This window comes from Microtus oregoni, unplaced genomic scaffold, assembly GCF_018167655.1.
Source record: "Microtus oregoni isolate MIOR12 unplaced genomic scaffold, Mior012 000032F_ref0000030, whole genome shotgun sequence".
NCBI classification, from domain to species: Eukaryota; Metazoa; Chordata; class Mammalia; order Rodentia; family Cricetidae; genus Microtus; species Microtus oregoni.
In genome coordinates, this window is record NW_024543091.1 from 14,987,308 (window position 1) to 15,004,527 (window position 17,220).

At 38.9% G+C, this 17,220-nt stretch overlaps 2 protein-coding genes across 7 annotated transcripts in view; one reads left to right on the forward strand and one right to left on the reverse strand.

The window, feature by feature from the left end:
* Tcf12 (transcription factor 12) overlaps positions 1 to 17,220 on the forward strand; it is a 260,476-nt gene that overhangs the window by 8,442 nt on the left and 234,814 nt on the right. The gene's annotated exons all lie outside the window — the stretch shown is intronic.
* LOC121466216 (ubiquitin-conjugating enzyme E2 variant 2-like) lies at positions 14,669 to 15,575 on the reverse strand. Its single transcript, XM_041679870.1, has one exon. It carries the CDS (start codon positions 15,566 to 15,568, stop codon positions 15,131 to 15,133), a length of 438 nt encoding a protein of 145 aa, XP_041535804.1. The 5' UTR covers positions 15,569 to 15,575; the 3' UTR covers positions 14,669 to 15,130.

Genomic DNA, 17,220 nt, shown 5'->3' on the forward strand with positions numbered 1-17,220 from the left:
ACATGTATAAGATGTAAAAAAAGTTCAAGAATAGCTTTGAAATATCATCTGGTTACTAAGGAACTAAATTGCTGTATACTGTCTTCTCCTCTTCTTCCTCCTCCTTTTTTTCTTAGATTATTTCTTCTTAATGTTATTTTGTAGACCTCCAGGTATTATAGCGTACAGAATAGTGGAATGAGTATACTTTTTGCAGACCTTCCATGCTTAGGTATTATCATTCCTTTGATGTAGGTAATGTTTTCTCCATATTTTCTCCACTTGCTTGAAATTCTTAAAGGAATAAAAATGACATAACCTGAGATAATAACTGGGAGACAGGCTTGGAGGAACTACAGAAGGTGTTGGATTAAAACAGTGGTTCTCCATATGGCTGTGACCTCTTTTGTTGAACGACCCTTTCATGGAGTCACCTAAGCCCATCATAAAATACAGATATTCACACTACAGTTAATAAGTACAAAAATTACAGTTATGAAGTAGCAATGAAAATAATTGTGTGGTTGGGGTCACTACAATGTTTGAAACTGTATTAAAGGGTCGAGGAACTGGGTTGAATTTCTCCACTTTTTTCAATGGTAGAAAAAGGATGCACTGCAAATCAGTCTTAACTAAATTTCTTCTATTTTACTTCCTAATGCCTAGCACAAACATGCTTGTTGTAAAACTGAGGCTCTGAAGGTTACCATGCTTAGCACATGGCCCTGCTTGTCTCTTGCTCTGCTTTGTGTCTGGAGATAGGGCCAGGGATGGGTTACCATCTCTGGGATGAGACTGGCCTGCCCTCAGCTAGGCTCAGTTCTAGAGCACATTCTTTTTTTTTTTTTTTTTTTTTTTTTTTGGTTTTTCGAGACAGGGTTTCTCTGTGGTTTTGGAGCCTGTCCTGGATCTAGCTCTTGTAGACCAGGCTGGTCTCGAACTCACAGAGATCCGCCTGGCTCTGCCTCCCGAGTGCTGGGATTAAAGGCGTGCGCCACCACCGCCCGGCTAGAGCACATTCTTTAGCTGTCTTTTCTTCTTACAGAAGACCATGTTTAAAGCAAGAATGGCTTTGTAGGTAGAAAACTGTTCATAAACTAAAGCTTAGGTAGATAAGTACATTGTATGACTGCTATTTGAACCTATTTTCAAATGTTTCCAGTCAGGTCATTCTATAATTTAAAAAAAAGATTTATTTTATTTTTTAGGTTTTTTTCAAGTTAGGGTTTCTCTGTAGCTTTGGTGCCTGGCCTGGAACTAGCTCTTAGACCAGGCTGGCCTCGAACTCACAGAGATCCGCCTGCCTCTGCCTCCCGAGTGCTGGGATTAAAGGCATGCGCCACCACCGCCCAGCAAGATTTATTATTTTTATTTTATGTGTATAGGTATTTGCCTGCATGAGCCTGCCTGGTGACCATGGAGGCCAGAAAAGGATGTTGGATCCCTTGGAACTAAAATTACAGATGGTTGTAAGCCATTGTGTGAGTGCTGAGAGTTAAGTCCTCTGCAAAAATGGCTGGTGCTTTTGACCACTGAGCTGTTCCTCTAGCCCCCATCCTATAATTTTTAAATATACATTTTAAATGGGAAAAAATTCTGTTTTTATAAAAATACCTTAATTTCTGTTCTATGTTTAAAATGTGCTCTCATGTGTTGCAGTTTAAAATTGTGGTCTTAGAGTGGCCATGGAGAGTCATTTCAGCTCTGCGAGGCTGCTTGGGGACGTAAAGATCACACAGAAATGAAAACAGATTAAGGATTGGTGACTAGTCTTCATTCTAGTCAATCATGAGTCAGAGATGGAATCTTTAGAGTAATATAAAACAATCTGAGATACCTTATAGGATAGACTTGCTTTTTTTTTTTTTTAAACTTTGCTACCACATCTCAAAATACTTTTTGTTTGTTAATAGGCATGGTAGTTTATACCTATAATCATAGAGTGTAGAAGGCTAAAGCTGGAGGATTGTGAATTTGAGGTTAGCCTGGGTTTTTTAGCGAAATCCAGGTCAGCCTCGTCTAAAGAATGCCGAACCAAAAGAATCAAAAGGTAAAGTTTGTCCAAGATGTCATTTTGTCTACTGCTTTGGGGTTAAGAGAGCATCTAGTTTGGGACTGGGAGGTTTTCAGAGTTGTGATAATTAGATGGATGAAGCATCCTTCGTGGAACCAGGTGGAAGTCCTGGTTGGACTGTCTTTGCTTCTGGTGACCTAGTGTGAGCTGGATCACTTCAAATTAGTGGCTGTAGCACCATTTTATTGGTGACTGACAGAGTATAGGTTGGACATAATGTGATTGACTTTTCACTCTAAACAGAGTTGTGAGTATTTGTGAGCATGGCAGGATTTGTGTTCGGAGCTACCACTCTTTAGTTCTGGAGACATACCTTGTTTTGAAGTTTTTGGAGACAGATGAAGTTTGCTTGTGCTATTGGACAGGAGAAAACACTAACCTCACTTTGAAGTTACGGTAGAAACATGGTGTGGCCATATTTAGGTTCTGCGTTGACCATTGTGGAACCGGCTTGACATTTCTGAGTTCTCCTGATTTTTAAGTTTCTCTGAGGCTTTATTTGGAAGCTCTACCAAGTGAAGCTGCTGTTGTTATCTGGTCAGAGGCTCATGTACTTTCTGGTTGCTGTTGTCATCTCAGGTTTTTGTAAACTGCCCCCTCCCCCCCAGGGTTTTGCTGTCGCTTTGGAGCCTGTCCTGGAACTAGCTCTTGTAGACCAGACTGGCCTCAAACTCAGAGATCCGCCTGCCTCTGCCTCCCGAGTGCTGGGATTAAAGGCGTACATCACCACTTCCTGGCTTTTGTGAACTGTTTTGCACTGTTGGTTCCAGTATGGAATAAAACTAAGAGAAGGGTTTTCTTTCTTTTTTGTCTTTTTTTCTTCCCATATTGACTCTCTTGGGGTTGTCAAGATAGGTCAGTGGTAACGGCACTTACTGCCAAGCCTGAAGACCTGAGTTTGATCCCTGTGACTCTCTTGGTGGGAGGAGAGACCTGACTCTTACAAGCTATTTTCTGACCTCTACTTGTGCTTTGTGACACATTTGCATGTCCCTCCCCCATAAACAGGACAAAAAAGCCACCTCTTATGTCAAATCTCTTGGTGAGAAAATAGAACAGCTCGAATGTATTAAAACTTTCCAGTTAGGCTCTTTTCTGGAGGTATTTCAAGACTCTCCAGGTGTCCTTAATGTCTCTTACCTGAGTGTCAGCTGTCTATTTCTAGTCCAGGTTAAGTATGTTTTGTTTGCTGTAACTCCCATTTCTGGGCTGTAGGTGCATAGTCACTCGTTGTAATTTTGAAACCCAGAAAAGTCTAAAATTTTTACCTACAAATTTAGTAGATAGCTCTTTTGCTGGTAATGTGTGGTTTAGTATTAAGGGAGGACATTGATACTGTTTACGATCCTAGTTTTTGTATGTTTATCAGACGTTGGAGCAATTTATAACATAGTTTATATATTATATTTTTTTTTTCTAAAATTGGAAAACCCCCACCTACCTAAACTTTTTTACCTTCTCAAAAAAATTTCTTTATATTAAAGTGTAGACTGGAAACTTGAAATACAGGAAAAAAAATGTGGTAAGTTAGTTCAGTAACAGGTTCTTGGGCTAGAGGATTTTTCAGGCTGAGTTTTGTTCTTTGAGCGTCTTCTTTAATAGATTGATTAGGGACTAAGATTCTACTTTAAGGATAAACTAGCTGTCTTGTCTTTGGGCCAAGGAATACTCGCACTTCTGTTAAATCTTTCAGGAAGGCATTCAAGGTATGCTTGGTGTGATACTTCTATAACCAGCATTAGTACATGATCCTTTCAAAAGGAAACCTCATTCTTTACCATTCTCTTTCTGAATTTTGTCAGTTGTCTGGTAGTGGATAGAGAAGAAAATCCTCCCAACTTTACAAAGAAAATGTGGAACCATGATACTTACAGGTTATAGACAAAAATCATTCTTTAACTATTTTTATTTTTGGAAAAGTTTTTAGATGAGTGGCATAATTGTTATTCCTATGATACACTCATGGCAGTATTTTTTAAAATCATGATTTTAATGAGTGAAATCTTTAGAGCCTATGATTGGTTCTGTGCCACTACTATTAATACAGCTATGGAAGTTACGAAACTTCCATAGTATAGTGAATTGGGCTTTTGGAGAGTCTGCTCCGACTTTTCCATCTACTTTGCAAACCTGTGTGTTTCACTGCTCCTAGTGGTAACTGTCTGAAGAACCATGGTACAGTATTGGATAATTAGCTGGTAACTGTATGGTAAGAACACAAAGCAGGCTCTGTAGCTAAGGTTTCTCTTGCTTTCATATTTACTTAGCCTCTCTTTTCTAGCCTACTAGCAGTGCTGCAGTGAGCAGACTCCATTTACATCAAGATAGTTAAACTCTGGAGACTCACTCAACAAGTTGTAATAGCAGTTGGTTCTGCCCAGTGACTGCCGGAAGGGGCAGTCTCAATCATTATAAAATTACTTCATAAATATTTGCTCATATGCTGTTTACTTCATGATTCTTGTAAGAGCTTGGTAACTGTTCATTCACAAAGGAAACAGAAATCAAGAGGGATGCATGTTTGGTGTGGTTTCTGACTGTCCCTCTAGCAGCAAGCTGGTGAACTAGCGGTAGTCGCACCTGCACTGATACCAATCTGCACTAGGCCTAGCTTGTCTAAAGGAGGAACTTACTGTCTCTAGAAATCGTTAGAGTTTGTTGTTAAAACAAGGAGTCTAATGTAGGGTAAGGTTTATATTCTCCAAAGTAAAGTGCTTCAAGACTTGTTTTTATTAAAAAGAAAACAGTATAGTCATGAGTTTACATAAAACAGGTAAGCATTTAAAAAAGTATTGAAGATGTTAATTGTAAACAGCTACAGTCTGAATCATCTCTGGGTGAATGGGACTTTTGTGTCTTACTGTTTAGTTGTCTTTGTGTTTTTGGAAGAATAGGAAATTTTATAGTTGTTATGTATTGGGATATTCACACCTATTTTCAGTTGTGATGATAGAAGAGATTACATCTCCCACTGGCTTTTCTGATGGTTTGGTTGTAAATGTCCATGAAAAGCACAGGCAAGTGACGTGCAAAACTAAAAACTATCGGAATTTGCATGAGGGCTTTTAAATTCACCATTACCTACTTTAGAGTATTGTCATCTGCCTTTGTCTGTTTATTTGCTGTGATTGGTTGTTATTGTTATTTGGACTATAAAGTCCTTGAAAACGTGGTATTTTACCCTTGTGATTCAGCAAAATACCACCTTTTAAAGTTCATAAACTCTTGATTTAGGTTTAGTCTTAAGTGATAATTTGGAAAGAGATTAAATACCCCAGTATTTATTTTATTTTTTTTTCCCTTAGTATAGTCTTCCTGGTAAGAGAAATTATTAAGATTTTATGAAGATTAACTGACTAAGTCTTGAAGTATGCACCGTTTAGTAAACTACTATTTAGTAGAATGGTTTACCTGTTCTCTCATTTCTTCCACAAAATTTGTAGCCCATTCAGGACTCCACATTTAAGTATCAACGATAAGCAGGAAGTGGCCAAGTGGTAAAGCCATTGAAGTTTTAACATGAGTACAGCTGGCTCTGCAGAACCTGGTTCTAAGCAATGAGAAGTGATACTTTGATGGTGGTGGTGGTAGTGGTGGTGGTGGTGGGGTGTGTGTGTGTGCGTGTGCGCGTGCACGTGCATGTGTGTGCGTGCATGTGCGTGTTCTGTCCCCATCCTCCCTGAAAAGAGTGTGTGGTACATTTATTCTTAGTAATGTCACACTGTGGAGAGAAGGCATAACTTGTTTGGTTCTTGCCTTAGCTGGTCATAGGAACTCAGTTTTGTAAGAGCTGTAGGAACTATTTTACTACCATATGGAACTGTTAAATGCCCAGGCCAGGACTTTGAAAGTTAGGCTTCTTCCTAAACAACCTTGATTTTTGCCAGTTGATTTGGGCTTTGGTTTGGAAATGAGGTTGTGTAGTTTGCAGTACAGTGGATGTGGAGAAGAGTTCTGAAGAGCAGCGCAAAGACAAGTCAAGTCGAACAGGGATGTCTGGTCCCTGCTTAACTTGTGACAAAATAAATATTTCACTTAGTACTCCGAGTCACCTTTGGTTAGATTTTTAGGGACAAGACTAGTTTTGTTGATTCTAGAAGTATGTTGTCTGCATGTGTTCATGTATAATTTTGTTCAGTGCTAGACTCTATTTCAGGGCCTCATGTATACCACTGAGGTATACATCTGATTCCTGAGAGATTGTACAGCTAGATATATCTTTAGCAAGTATTTCCTCCTCTTCTCTTCCTCCCCTCTTCATTATTTACTTTTATAAAGAGTTAGGTTGGCCATTATGATGTAATTACTCTGAAGTTAAAATGTTATCAATGTATATGTGATTTGGAAAAATATTGTTTCCTCTTCTGTTGAATGATAAGACACCATGACCAAAGTAGCTTATAAAGAAAGTTTATTTGGGGTTCACAGTTTCATGGCATGGGGCATGGTAGGTAGCAGGCAGGCTTTTGGGTATGGCTCTGAAGCAGTAGCTGAAAGCTTAGGTCTTGAGACACAACTCTTGATGCAGAGATATTGTAAGAGGCTGCTTGTTTGTTTCAGGCTGCCCAGACTCCCAAAATAACCACTCAGAAACTGTATTAATTAAATCACTGCTTGGCCTGTTAGCTCAAGCTTCTTATTGGCTAGCTGTTACATCTTAATTTAACCCATTTCTATTAATCTGTGTATTGCCACGTGGCCGTGGCTTACCAGGTAAAGTTCTATCCATTATCCTGCATCTGTCTCCAGCCAAGCAAGCTACGTGGCTTCTCTCTCTGACTCTGCCTACTCTTTTTATGAAGCATGGCTACATTCTGTTAAGCCATTGGCCGAAAGCAGCTTTTTTATTCATTAACCAATAAAAGCAACACATATACAAAAGGACTTCCCACACCACAGAGAGAGCTAACTGGGAATGGTTTTTGGAAAACCTTGACGTGTGCCCCCAGTGACACACCTCCAGCAAGGCCTTCCCTCCTAATCTTTCCCACACAGTCCTACCAACTGGAGACCAACTATTCAACTATATGAGCCTATGGTGGCCCTTATTTAAATCATCAAACCTCAGTTGAAGTAGTATATCAGGAGACTTCTTGTTTTATATCAATCTGGAGTTGTGATAAAATAATAAAAATCTCATCTCTATAGTCTTCCATTTTCTACTACTGGAGCTACTCAACTGATGTAAGACCACTTAATCTGAGCTATCAGCTGTTGGGATACTTGCTTCTGCATCTCAGCCCTCACAGCTTTCCTCTACAACAGTTTTATTTTCTTACATAGCCTGATAGAGTAGATACTATTTTTCAGAATCTCAGTGACTTCCATTGCTTGTAAAACCTTTTAGATTTCTGAGAATACCTTGGTAGACTCAGCGTTGATGGATTTAGTTTCTGAAAAATGCCCATTTGCTCCCTGTGAAAAGAGTAAGTTTGTGTTTATTCAGTGGTTCTGAGATGAGATAATTGGTATTTTTATGATATGAATGGAGCCTTTGTGTTTTTGAATGTTGTAAAACAAAGCTGTATTTATAAACACATTTCAAAAAATATAAATGACACTTTTTGGTGAAGATGTTCACTGAATAGCAAGAAAGTTCAGAAAAGGGAGCTTTGTTAGCAATTAATAATAACCTAACTGTTTCTACTGACTGTCTCATTGATGTTTAGAGTACCTGATTTTAGAAACTTTTGCGTTAAAAATAATCTTCAGATGGTGCTATAGTTCAAAAATACTTTATGAGATGAAATGTTCCTTTACAAGTTTAGAGTTTTAAAATTGTTATCTTTGTTTATAATGTATTCCAAATAAAAATAGTCACAAAAATATCTCTAGGAAGTCCTTGCTTGGTGCCAGATACAAGATGAACAGGGTACTATGGTCTAGTTGATTTAGTGTAAATAAGCAATATCAAAGTCTTCAGACAAAATCTAAAGTTAGTCTTTAAGTTTTGAAAATTAAAGTGACCTTTTTCTTGTCATTCTCTTTTCCAAGATTTAAAACAAAGATTTTACTTCACTTTTATGTGTATGAATATTTTGCTTGCATGTATATAAATGCATCCATTGTGTGTGCAGTGCCTGAGGAGGCCAGAAGAGGGTGTCTGATACCCTGGAACCACAGTTACAGATGCAACTGAACCAGGGTTCTCTGCTCTTTTCCTTTCCTTTCCTCTTCTTTTCTTTCTTTCCTTTCTTTTTATTTAATTTTTTTTCATTTTGCATACCAACCCCAGTTCCTGCTCCCTCCTCTTCTCCTGCCCACCCCCCACCTAACCCCATCCCACCCCCATCCACTCCTCAGAGGGGGTAAGGCCTACTTTGGGGAGTCAAGGAAGTCTGAGCAAGGTATCCCACCATACGGAATGGGCTCCAAAAAGCCAGTTCATATACATGGGATAATTCCTGGTCCCATTGCCAGTATAGCCCCCTCCCCCCCAACAGATCAAGCCACATAATTGTCACCTACATTCAGAGGTCCTAGTTCAGTCCAGAGTCGACCCCCCCTCCCACCATGCTCATATGATCTCTCTTCCCTCTTCTCAACTGAAATCCAGGAGCTCAGCCCGGTGCTTGTCTGTGGATCTTTGCGTCTGCTTCTATCTGTTACTGGATGTAGGTTCTATGATGAGAATTAAGGTAGTCACTAATCTGATTATAGAGGAAGGCCAGTTCAGGCACCCTCTCTACTGTTGCTAGAAGTCATCTGGTGAATTTCTGGGAATTTCCCTAGCACCAGGTTTCTTCCTAACCCCATAATGGTTCCCTCTCATTGCTCTTCTTCTCCATTCTTCCCCCATTAGGACATCTCTATTCCTCATGTTCTCATCCCCATCCTTCCTTTCTACTCTCCCTCCCAGTTTACCCAGGAGATCTTAACTATTTCCCCTTCCTGGTGCCCTTTATGTGTGTCCCTCTTATGGACCTCTTTTTTACCTAGCTTCTCTGGGCTGGTTATCCTCTGCTTTACACCTAATATCCACTTAGGAGTAAGTACGCACCATGTTTATCTTTCTGGGTCTGGGTTACCTCACTCAGGATGGCTTTTTCTAGTTTCGTCCATTTGAGTGCAAACTTGTACAGCCACTTTGGAAATCAGTATGGCAGTTTCTCAGAAAATTGGAAATGAATCTACCTCAAGACTCAGCCTTACCACTTTTGGGCATGTACCCAAAGGATGCACAATCATACCACAAGGACATTTGCTCAACTATGTTCATACAACCTAGATGCCCCTCAACCGAAGAATGGATAAAGAAAATGTAGTACATTTACACAGTGGAGTACTACTCAATGGTAAGAAAAAAATGATATCTTAAAATTTGCAGGGTTTACTGCTCTTAACTGCTGAGCCATTTCTCCAGCCCCTTTTCAAGATGTTTGTAGGCTTTTTAACAGTTGCCCGTTTAGTATAAAAGAATTATTTTAGAAGAAGTACATTTTATCTGTTGGTAGTGGTTTTTACCAACGTTTTAGATGACAGGAAGAAAATGCCAAGTTTTAAATTCATTTTAAGTGCTTACATGTGAGTTATAGAGCACTTTTTTATGAACTACCTTTGAAAGCTTAGGAGACCACAAATTAGTGCTAAAACAATCTTAAGGGTTTGGAAGGGCAGAAGCAGAAGTTGTCTTTATTCCTGTACTGATGGAGGAAGGTCATTGGTTAATTAATAAAGAAACTGCTTGACCCTGATAGGTTAGAACATAGGTGGGTGGAGTAAACAGAACAGAATGCTGGGAGGAAGAGGAAGTGAGCTCAGACGCCATGCTCCCCTCTCCTGGGCAGACGCGATGAAGCTCCGACCCAGGATGGATGTAGGCTAGAATCTTCCCGGTAAGTGCACCTCGGTGCTACACACATTAATAGAAATGGGACAGACAGTGTTTAAATGAATACAGTTTGTGTGTTTTTATTTCGGGGTATAAGCTAGCCAGGAGGCGGGGAGCAGGGCGGCAGGAATGCAACCTGCAGCTCCCTCAACACTGTACCTCATCTTCTCCCTTGGTATAGATTCATGCTTTTGAACATTTTATAGTTTTTCATGTATATGCAAATGATGCAAATTTTTGATTACTGGAAAACAGTAGTTATACAGCTTAGCTTTTCCAGTTAACAGGATACAGCCAAGGAGGGAGGGGTACTGTCAAATCTATACTGAGTTTAGTAGGTTGTTTTCGGCAATTACTTGCAATATTTGACATATTGTAGAAAGTGATGTAATTTTCCAATACATACTACTTAATGAAGTCCTTAATGGCCAAAATCCAAACCCAAACCTGAAAGCATTAGCAGTCCTTCCTAGTGTTAGGATTTCAGTTTCACCAACTTAATTATCCTCTTTCTTTAGAAAAGAAATGTGTCAAGAAAAGGAGCTGATTCTTGCCTGATCACAAAGTCCAGAGTTCTATATTGGCAAGTTCATATTTCTGGATTCTATCCCCAGATATTCTAACTACCCAGTTTATAATAAACATAAATTTATCTAGTTACTTCAAGGTTATGTCCAGCATCAAGCATATAGCAAAGGCCTTCTTCCTGTGTCATCACCAAAAGCACAGGAAGGTGAATGGTAAGACACTAGTATCTACATTAATGAGCTTAATCCATTCCTGACCTCTCTCCTTGAACTCTGCCTTCCAATGTGGAAGATTACGTTTTCTACACAGGCTTTTACCAGGAACACATTAAGATCACAATATTCTGCTTCTGATCCACCCATTTTTATCCTCACATGGGAAATAAAATAGAGTTCTAACATGTAAAATAAATAGAGTTCATACCAGTAGTCTCTAAAGTCTTAAATCTTTCTAATATCAACTTTAAAGTCTTAGTTTAAGTACAGTCTCATTTAAATCTATTGAAATTGGACTTATCCTGGGACAAATAATTCTTTTTTAACTGTGAGCTTGTGAAATCAAAACAAGTTGTGTGTGGCCAGTATATAATTGTGGGGCAGACATAGGACAGACATTTTTTAACTCATGAAGGAAGAGATAGGAAAAAAGTACCTGGCCCCAAATAAGTTCAAAACTCAGCAGAAAGAACAACATGAAATCTTTTAACGTTAAAAGAAATTTCTTTCTTGTGAGCATGCATATGTGCTCATTCCCTCCCTTCCTCCCTCCCTCCGTGTGTATGTGTTTTACCAGGATAGAATTCAGGTGGCAAGACTTGCCCAGCAAGCTCTTTTATTCATTGAGCCATTTTCCCTGGCCCAGAGTGTTAAATCTTAAAGATGAAGAGATTATTCTGCCCTCTGAAAGTCTCAGGAAGTTTCTTGTCTGTGGCCATGCTTGATTTAGCAAATGCATATAGCAACTTTCACAGGTTGGAGTCTCAAGCCTGCAGTTTTTCCAGCATGATGTTGTGGTAGGGTTCCTGGCTGCACATTTTACTGGGCATTGCCCTAATAGTGACTCTGCAGTGTTTTTACCCTTGCTATAAGTCTTTGGAATCTCACGTTGTCTGCAGTTATTTGTTAACGTTTAGTTGGAGATAGGAAATCAGGCCCTTATCTAATCTATTTTCTATGGATGGTGCTAGTATTTGATGCTTGTGCCTCCCCAAACTATAGCCCAAGCCATATTTAGGCTCTCTTGAGCCTTACCTAGGGGATCCAAGGAGAGTTGTTGTACCAGAGTGCAGGGAGCGGACTTGAGGTAGCCTTGTGGTAGTCTTGCTTCTTATTTCAGTCTGAGACCCTATCAGAATTTCCACATTTCTACCAACTTTCTGGTCACAGACATTTCTAGCATCACAAAGAGTCTGTTGCTCTTTTCATCTTACAGTCCTTTACTAGAATCACCCATCACTAACACCTTGTCCAATATTCACTTCAAAGCTCATTCTTAGCTTTTATTCAATCTCCAGTTCTAAAATTGCCCCTCATTTTAATTTAGTTATTGTATTAAATTCTTCACTCTCAGGTACCATATTCTTTTCTCAGCTTTGCTGCTGCTGTAGCTCACTGCCTGAGACTAAGCAGTTTATGAACAAAAGTTATTATCCCATGGTCTGGAGGTTGAGAAGTCACATGTCACCGTTCCAATGTGTGGGCAGGGGACCAGACCCTTTTAGACATTAATCCTTTCACATGAGTGAAGCCCTCATGACCTGAACATTTCTACATAGACCTTAACTCCCAAAACTGTTGCATGGGCCTTGGTGGATGCAGCCAGCTCAGACTAGCTAAATAATAGGATGTAGTAGGAGCTGTGGGCCTCTTCCCACAGCCCGGCTCCCGGCGGCCTGGCTAGCTTATGCCCAAAATAACTACACGTAAACTGTATTCTTTTAAACACTGCCTGGCCCATTAGTTTCACATCTTGATTAACCCATTTCTATTAATGTGTGTAGCACCCCAAGGTGCGCTTACCAGGAAGATTCTAGCCTTCGTCAATCCTGGGTTGGAGCTTCATCGCCGCTGCCCCAGAGAGCAGAGCTAAGGCGTATTACCTCACTTCCTCTTCCTCCCAGCATTCTGTTCTGTTTACTCCACCCACCTATGTTCTAACCTATGAGGGCCAAGCAGTTTCTTTATTAATTAACCAATGGCCTTCCTCCATCAATAGGATTCACCAGTGATGCCTTTTATGTCACTTTTTTTGTGAAATAACAGAATTTTAATTTAGTTTCATTTATATAAAGCTAGTCAAACTTTATATTTTTAGAATCATTTGATACTGGGTTAGAGCAGTTAGGTCTTTTGTTCTGTTAGGCAAACACTCAAGTACTGTGTCAACTCTCTAGCTCAGGTTTGTTATCCATGGACTGTAAGCAATTTGTTTTCATTTATTGTCATGAAATTATTTATAATATTATTTTATGTTTTTATTGGGTTTAAGATATGTAGTCATGCTTTCCTCCCAGTGTTGGTAATTGTGTTTGTGATATTTTTTGTTTGTTTTGAAATAGGGTCTCATATATCCCAGGGTGGCTTTAAGTTCATACTTAATGTGTTACTAAAGATGGGCTTGAACTTTTGCTTGGCTACCTCTGCCTCCCAAGTGGTGGGTTTATAGGCTTACATAGCCATGCCTTAAAGAAAGTTGCATTTGTCTGTGTATTTTCCATTTTTAACATTGCTCATTCCTTGGTGCATACATGCTTCTCTAATCTCATTTTCCTTCTACCCCCAAAATTTCCTTTTTAATATTAGTAATGATTGTCTTTATTTATGTTGTTCTAATAAAAGTTTAGCCTTTCCTTTTTTTTTTTTTTTTTTTTTTTTTTGAGACAGGCTTTCTATGTGTAAAGTCCTGGCTGTTCTGGAACTCACTCTGTAGGCTAGGCTGGCCTTGAACTCACAGAGATCCTCCTGCGTCTGACTCCTGAATGCTGGGATTAAAGGCATGTACCACACAACCACTGACTAGCCTTTACATTTAAAGGATAGTTTTGTTGGGTTTACAATTCTAGACTAATTTTTTTCTTTGTTGGCAATTTAAAGATTTCTAAAAACACTGTATTTTGGCTTATTTATCACAGTAAGTCAGTAGTGATTCTATATATGTCTTTTCTATATAAGGAACAATTTTTCTTCCTGTGGCTTTTAAGAGATTTTCTAGTTTTCTGTAAATTATGAGTTTCTTGTGTATATTTGATGTTTATACTTATACAACATTTTATATAATTTGAAAACATTTTTATCTTGGTATCTTTTTTTTTTTTTGAGACATGGTTCATCATATTTTTTGACTGTCCTGGAATTTACTTTGCAAACCAGGCTGACCTCAAACTCATAGAGTTCCACCTGCCTCTACCTCCTGAGTGCTGGGACTAAAGGCCTGTGCCTCAGTTGGCCGAGGGATTGGGATGGGAGTGTCTCGGTATCTTCCTATCCTTGTTGCTAGAACATAGAGATTAATACTGTCACAGTTGTTACTGAGGTAACAAAACCTTTTTTCCCCAATGTTTTGTTCTACAATTCAGTTTTAACATTTTCTAATATTGTATCTTTTGTTTTTATTGAAGACAAGCTCTCTTTCTCAGAGTGAGTGCTTTGAATTATTTATTATTATTTATGTGCATGTGTTCCAAAACCCCACACCAGGTCTAAGCTAATTTGTATATATCTCCCCATGCCCTCTGGACTAAAGCTCACTGTGCAGAACAGTTTTATACTTGCAGCTATTCTTTTGCTTCTGTGTCTTGGGCGTTGGGATTGTGAGTGTGTTAGCTGCTGGTTATTTTCTTCCACCTTGTCTAATATAGAAGGTTTGTATATTAGATTATGACATTTTATTTCTCGAAGCTCATGTTGTTTTGGTCATTTTAAAATCCTTTTCCATTTTTCCTTTTTTTTTTTTTAAATGAGTTGTTTGTTTGTTTTTTTTTTTTTTTGAGGACACATTCCGCATTTTATTTACATTTCAAGACTAACTTTGATCTGAAATCACATATCCATACACCTATTTCCTTTTCGTTGCTTCACTTAAAACCTCTAAGCATGTTTTATTAAACAAAGACTGTAAACAAATATTTATCATGTCTGTTACATGGAACAAACGGGAACAGCTTTTAACAGAGATTCATCAATACCCCAAACATCTTTTTATTATAAATACAGGTATCAAAACAATCCTGAAGCTATTTTGATGCTATAGTGGTCAGCACCCACACCCGCACCGCTTCGAGTTAACACAACTGTGACTACTCATTATACCTGCTACTTTAAACAGTTCGCTGTAGTCTAAGGACGATGGATAAAGCATGCCATTTCTGCTCTTCCGTCTTGAGACTTTATTGTTCAGAAAGACAAAGGTTTCCACTGCCATCTGACACTCTTTGCCGTGCTTTTGTCTTGAGAACCTGAATTCAATTTTGAATACTTCAGGCTCATGTTTAAATGACAGTGCTTTAAGAAGAGAAAGAAAAATTGTGCTGCACTTCTCCTGTTACCCGAAAACATAATAGGTGTACATATATTAAATATATTCTTACAACTGTCCAGGTCATGTTTACCAGCTGGAATTCTTTTACTTAATGTGTGGGTATTTTGCATGGTGATATTTAATCAAGACATTAACATGAGTAGAAGGTTGTTGATTTAAGACAAGTTTGAGATCCACTAAAATCAGTTGTTGTACGTTTGTCCTTCTGGTGGTTGTGGAAGCTTCATATTTTCTTTGGACATCATTAGACGTCTCAGCTCTTGGAGGACAACTTTAATGCTATAGGAATTTTGCCATTTTGCTAATACTGGTATGCTTCGTGCATCCACCATTCCACGGGAATTATTGATCCCATTCATATTAATTTTTGTTACAAATCTAACAGATGGAGGAGCTTCTGGATATTTAGATCCACATTCTACCTTCAGACTATATATTCTGTTTTCATAGTTTGTCCTTGGTGGCCCAATAATCATGCCTGTCCACCTTGTAAGTGTCATGTCTTCATCATCTTCAAGGCCCCAGCTAACGGTACCATCACCTACTCCTTTCTGTCCTTCTTCAAGTTCTTCCAACAAGCGAAAATTCCGAGGAACTTTAACTCCTGTGGAGACCGCCATCTTCTCCTGCTACCACTAAATGAGTTGTTTGTAATAGTTGTTTTCAAGTCTTTGTTTTGTAATACCACTGTTTTATCCTGGAATATTTCTGTTGATAGTTTTTTTTTTGTTTTTGTTTTGTTTTTCTGTTTGGTTGTGGGTCACATTTTCCTGCTAATTTACATAGCTGGTAAATTTTTATTTCCTTGCCTTTGGATTTTTTTGCTTCATTATAAAATTTGGTTTTTAGACTGCTTTTGTGCAACATCAATCTTTACTTTTCTGCTTCGTGGTAAGGAAAGCCTGCTTGATCCTATCACAGACGCCTTCAGCACACATGGACCCACTGTAGACACTGCTGATTCATTGTTGTTTTCATTATAGGGCATGTCATAAGGTCTCTCTGCATAATCTTCTCCAGGTCTTCCTGGGCCCATGTTAAATGGCAGTTGTGGTGCTTTTCTTCTGACTGTCTCGGTCTAAAGGGAAAACTTCTTTTAACAAAGAAAGATATTAGCCAGAAGGGCAGCTCATTTTTGTTGGAGGCTGTGTTGCAGGAAAGTCTATGATGGTATGTCTAAAACCAAACCATTCTGAGTGCCTCTAAGGTGTCATCTCCAGAAGCAGGGAATAATAGAGAACTTTGATTGGATTTTAGGCACTGTGAATGTTATACTATTGAATATTTAGATTTCTTTTTTTAAATTTCATCTTATGAGACAGGGTTTCTCTGTATAGACCTGGCTGTCTTGGAACTCATTCTGTAGACCATGATGGCCTTGAACTCACAGAAATCTGTTGCCTGTTTCCTGAGTTCTGGGATCACAGGTGTGCATCACCACAACCTGGTGATTTTTGTCCCTTTTTAGACTCTAGAGCTTTGTTCTGGGGGGAAATTACAAGAGATCATCTGTATCCCTGTATATTTGTTTTTAAGCATTTCTCAGGGCAGGGTAGGTGTAAGGCAGTGGTTCCCATCCTATGGGTCTAACCCCCTTTTCAGTTGGGTGTCAGACGACCCTTTCATAGGTGTTGCCTGAGACCATGAAAAAAACACAGGTATTTATATTTTGATTCATAACAGTAGCAAAGTTACAGTTACAAAGTAGCAAGCAAAACAATTTTATGGTTGGGGTTATCACATCATGAGAAACTGTATTCAAATTGGGGTCACAGCATTAGGAAGGCTGAGAACCACTGGTTTAGGGTAACTTTTTTGCTTAGGATAGGTCAGCCATCTTAGTTACTTGGTATAACGTTCCTGAGATTCTTCAGAGTGCTTTGGATTTTCAACATTTACTCCATGTATGTACTGCTCCAGACTTGAAATATCTCACAGCTCCTTTTTTTGTTTTAGCCTGCTATTGTGGAATGTCACCATATACTTGTAGGGTTTACCATTAGTAACATACTTGTGGGTTAGCCTTGAAGGTTTCTAGAGATAACTTCTCTAAATAGCTCCCTCCTCTCAACCAGTGCCTTAGGAATTGCAGCTGCTGTTGCCTCCTGGAGTTGCAGTCTGTTGTGCTTCCTCAGGTCAGGGAGACCACTTTCTGCATACTGATCTGCAGATTATCTCCACACAGGAAATGAAAATGATGGTAGGGCTCACATTGTTTTTCTTTTTTAGGGATTTTAGTTTATAGTTTGTTTTCTAATGTTAGAAAAGACAT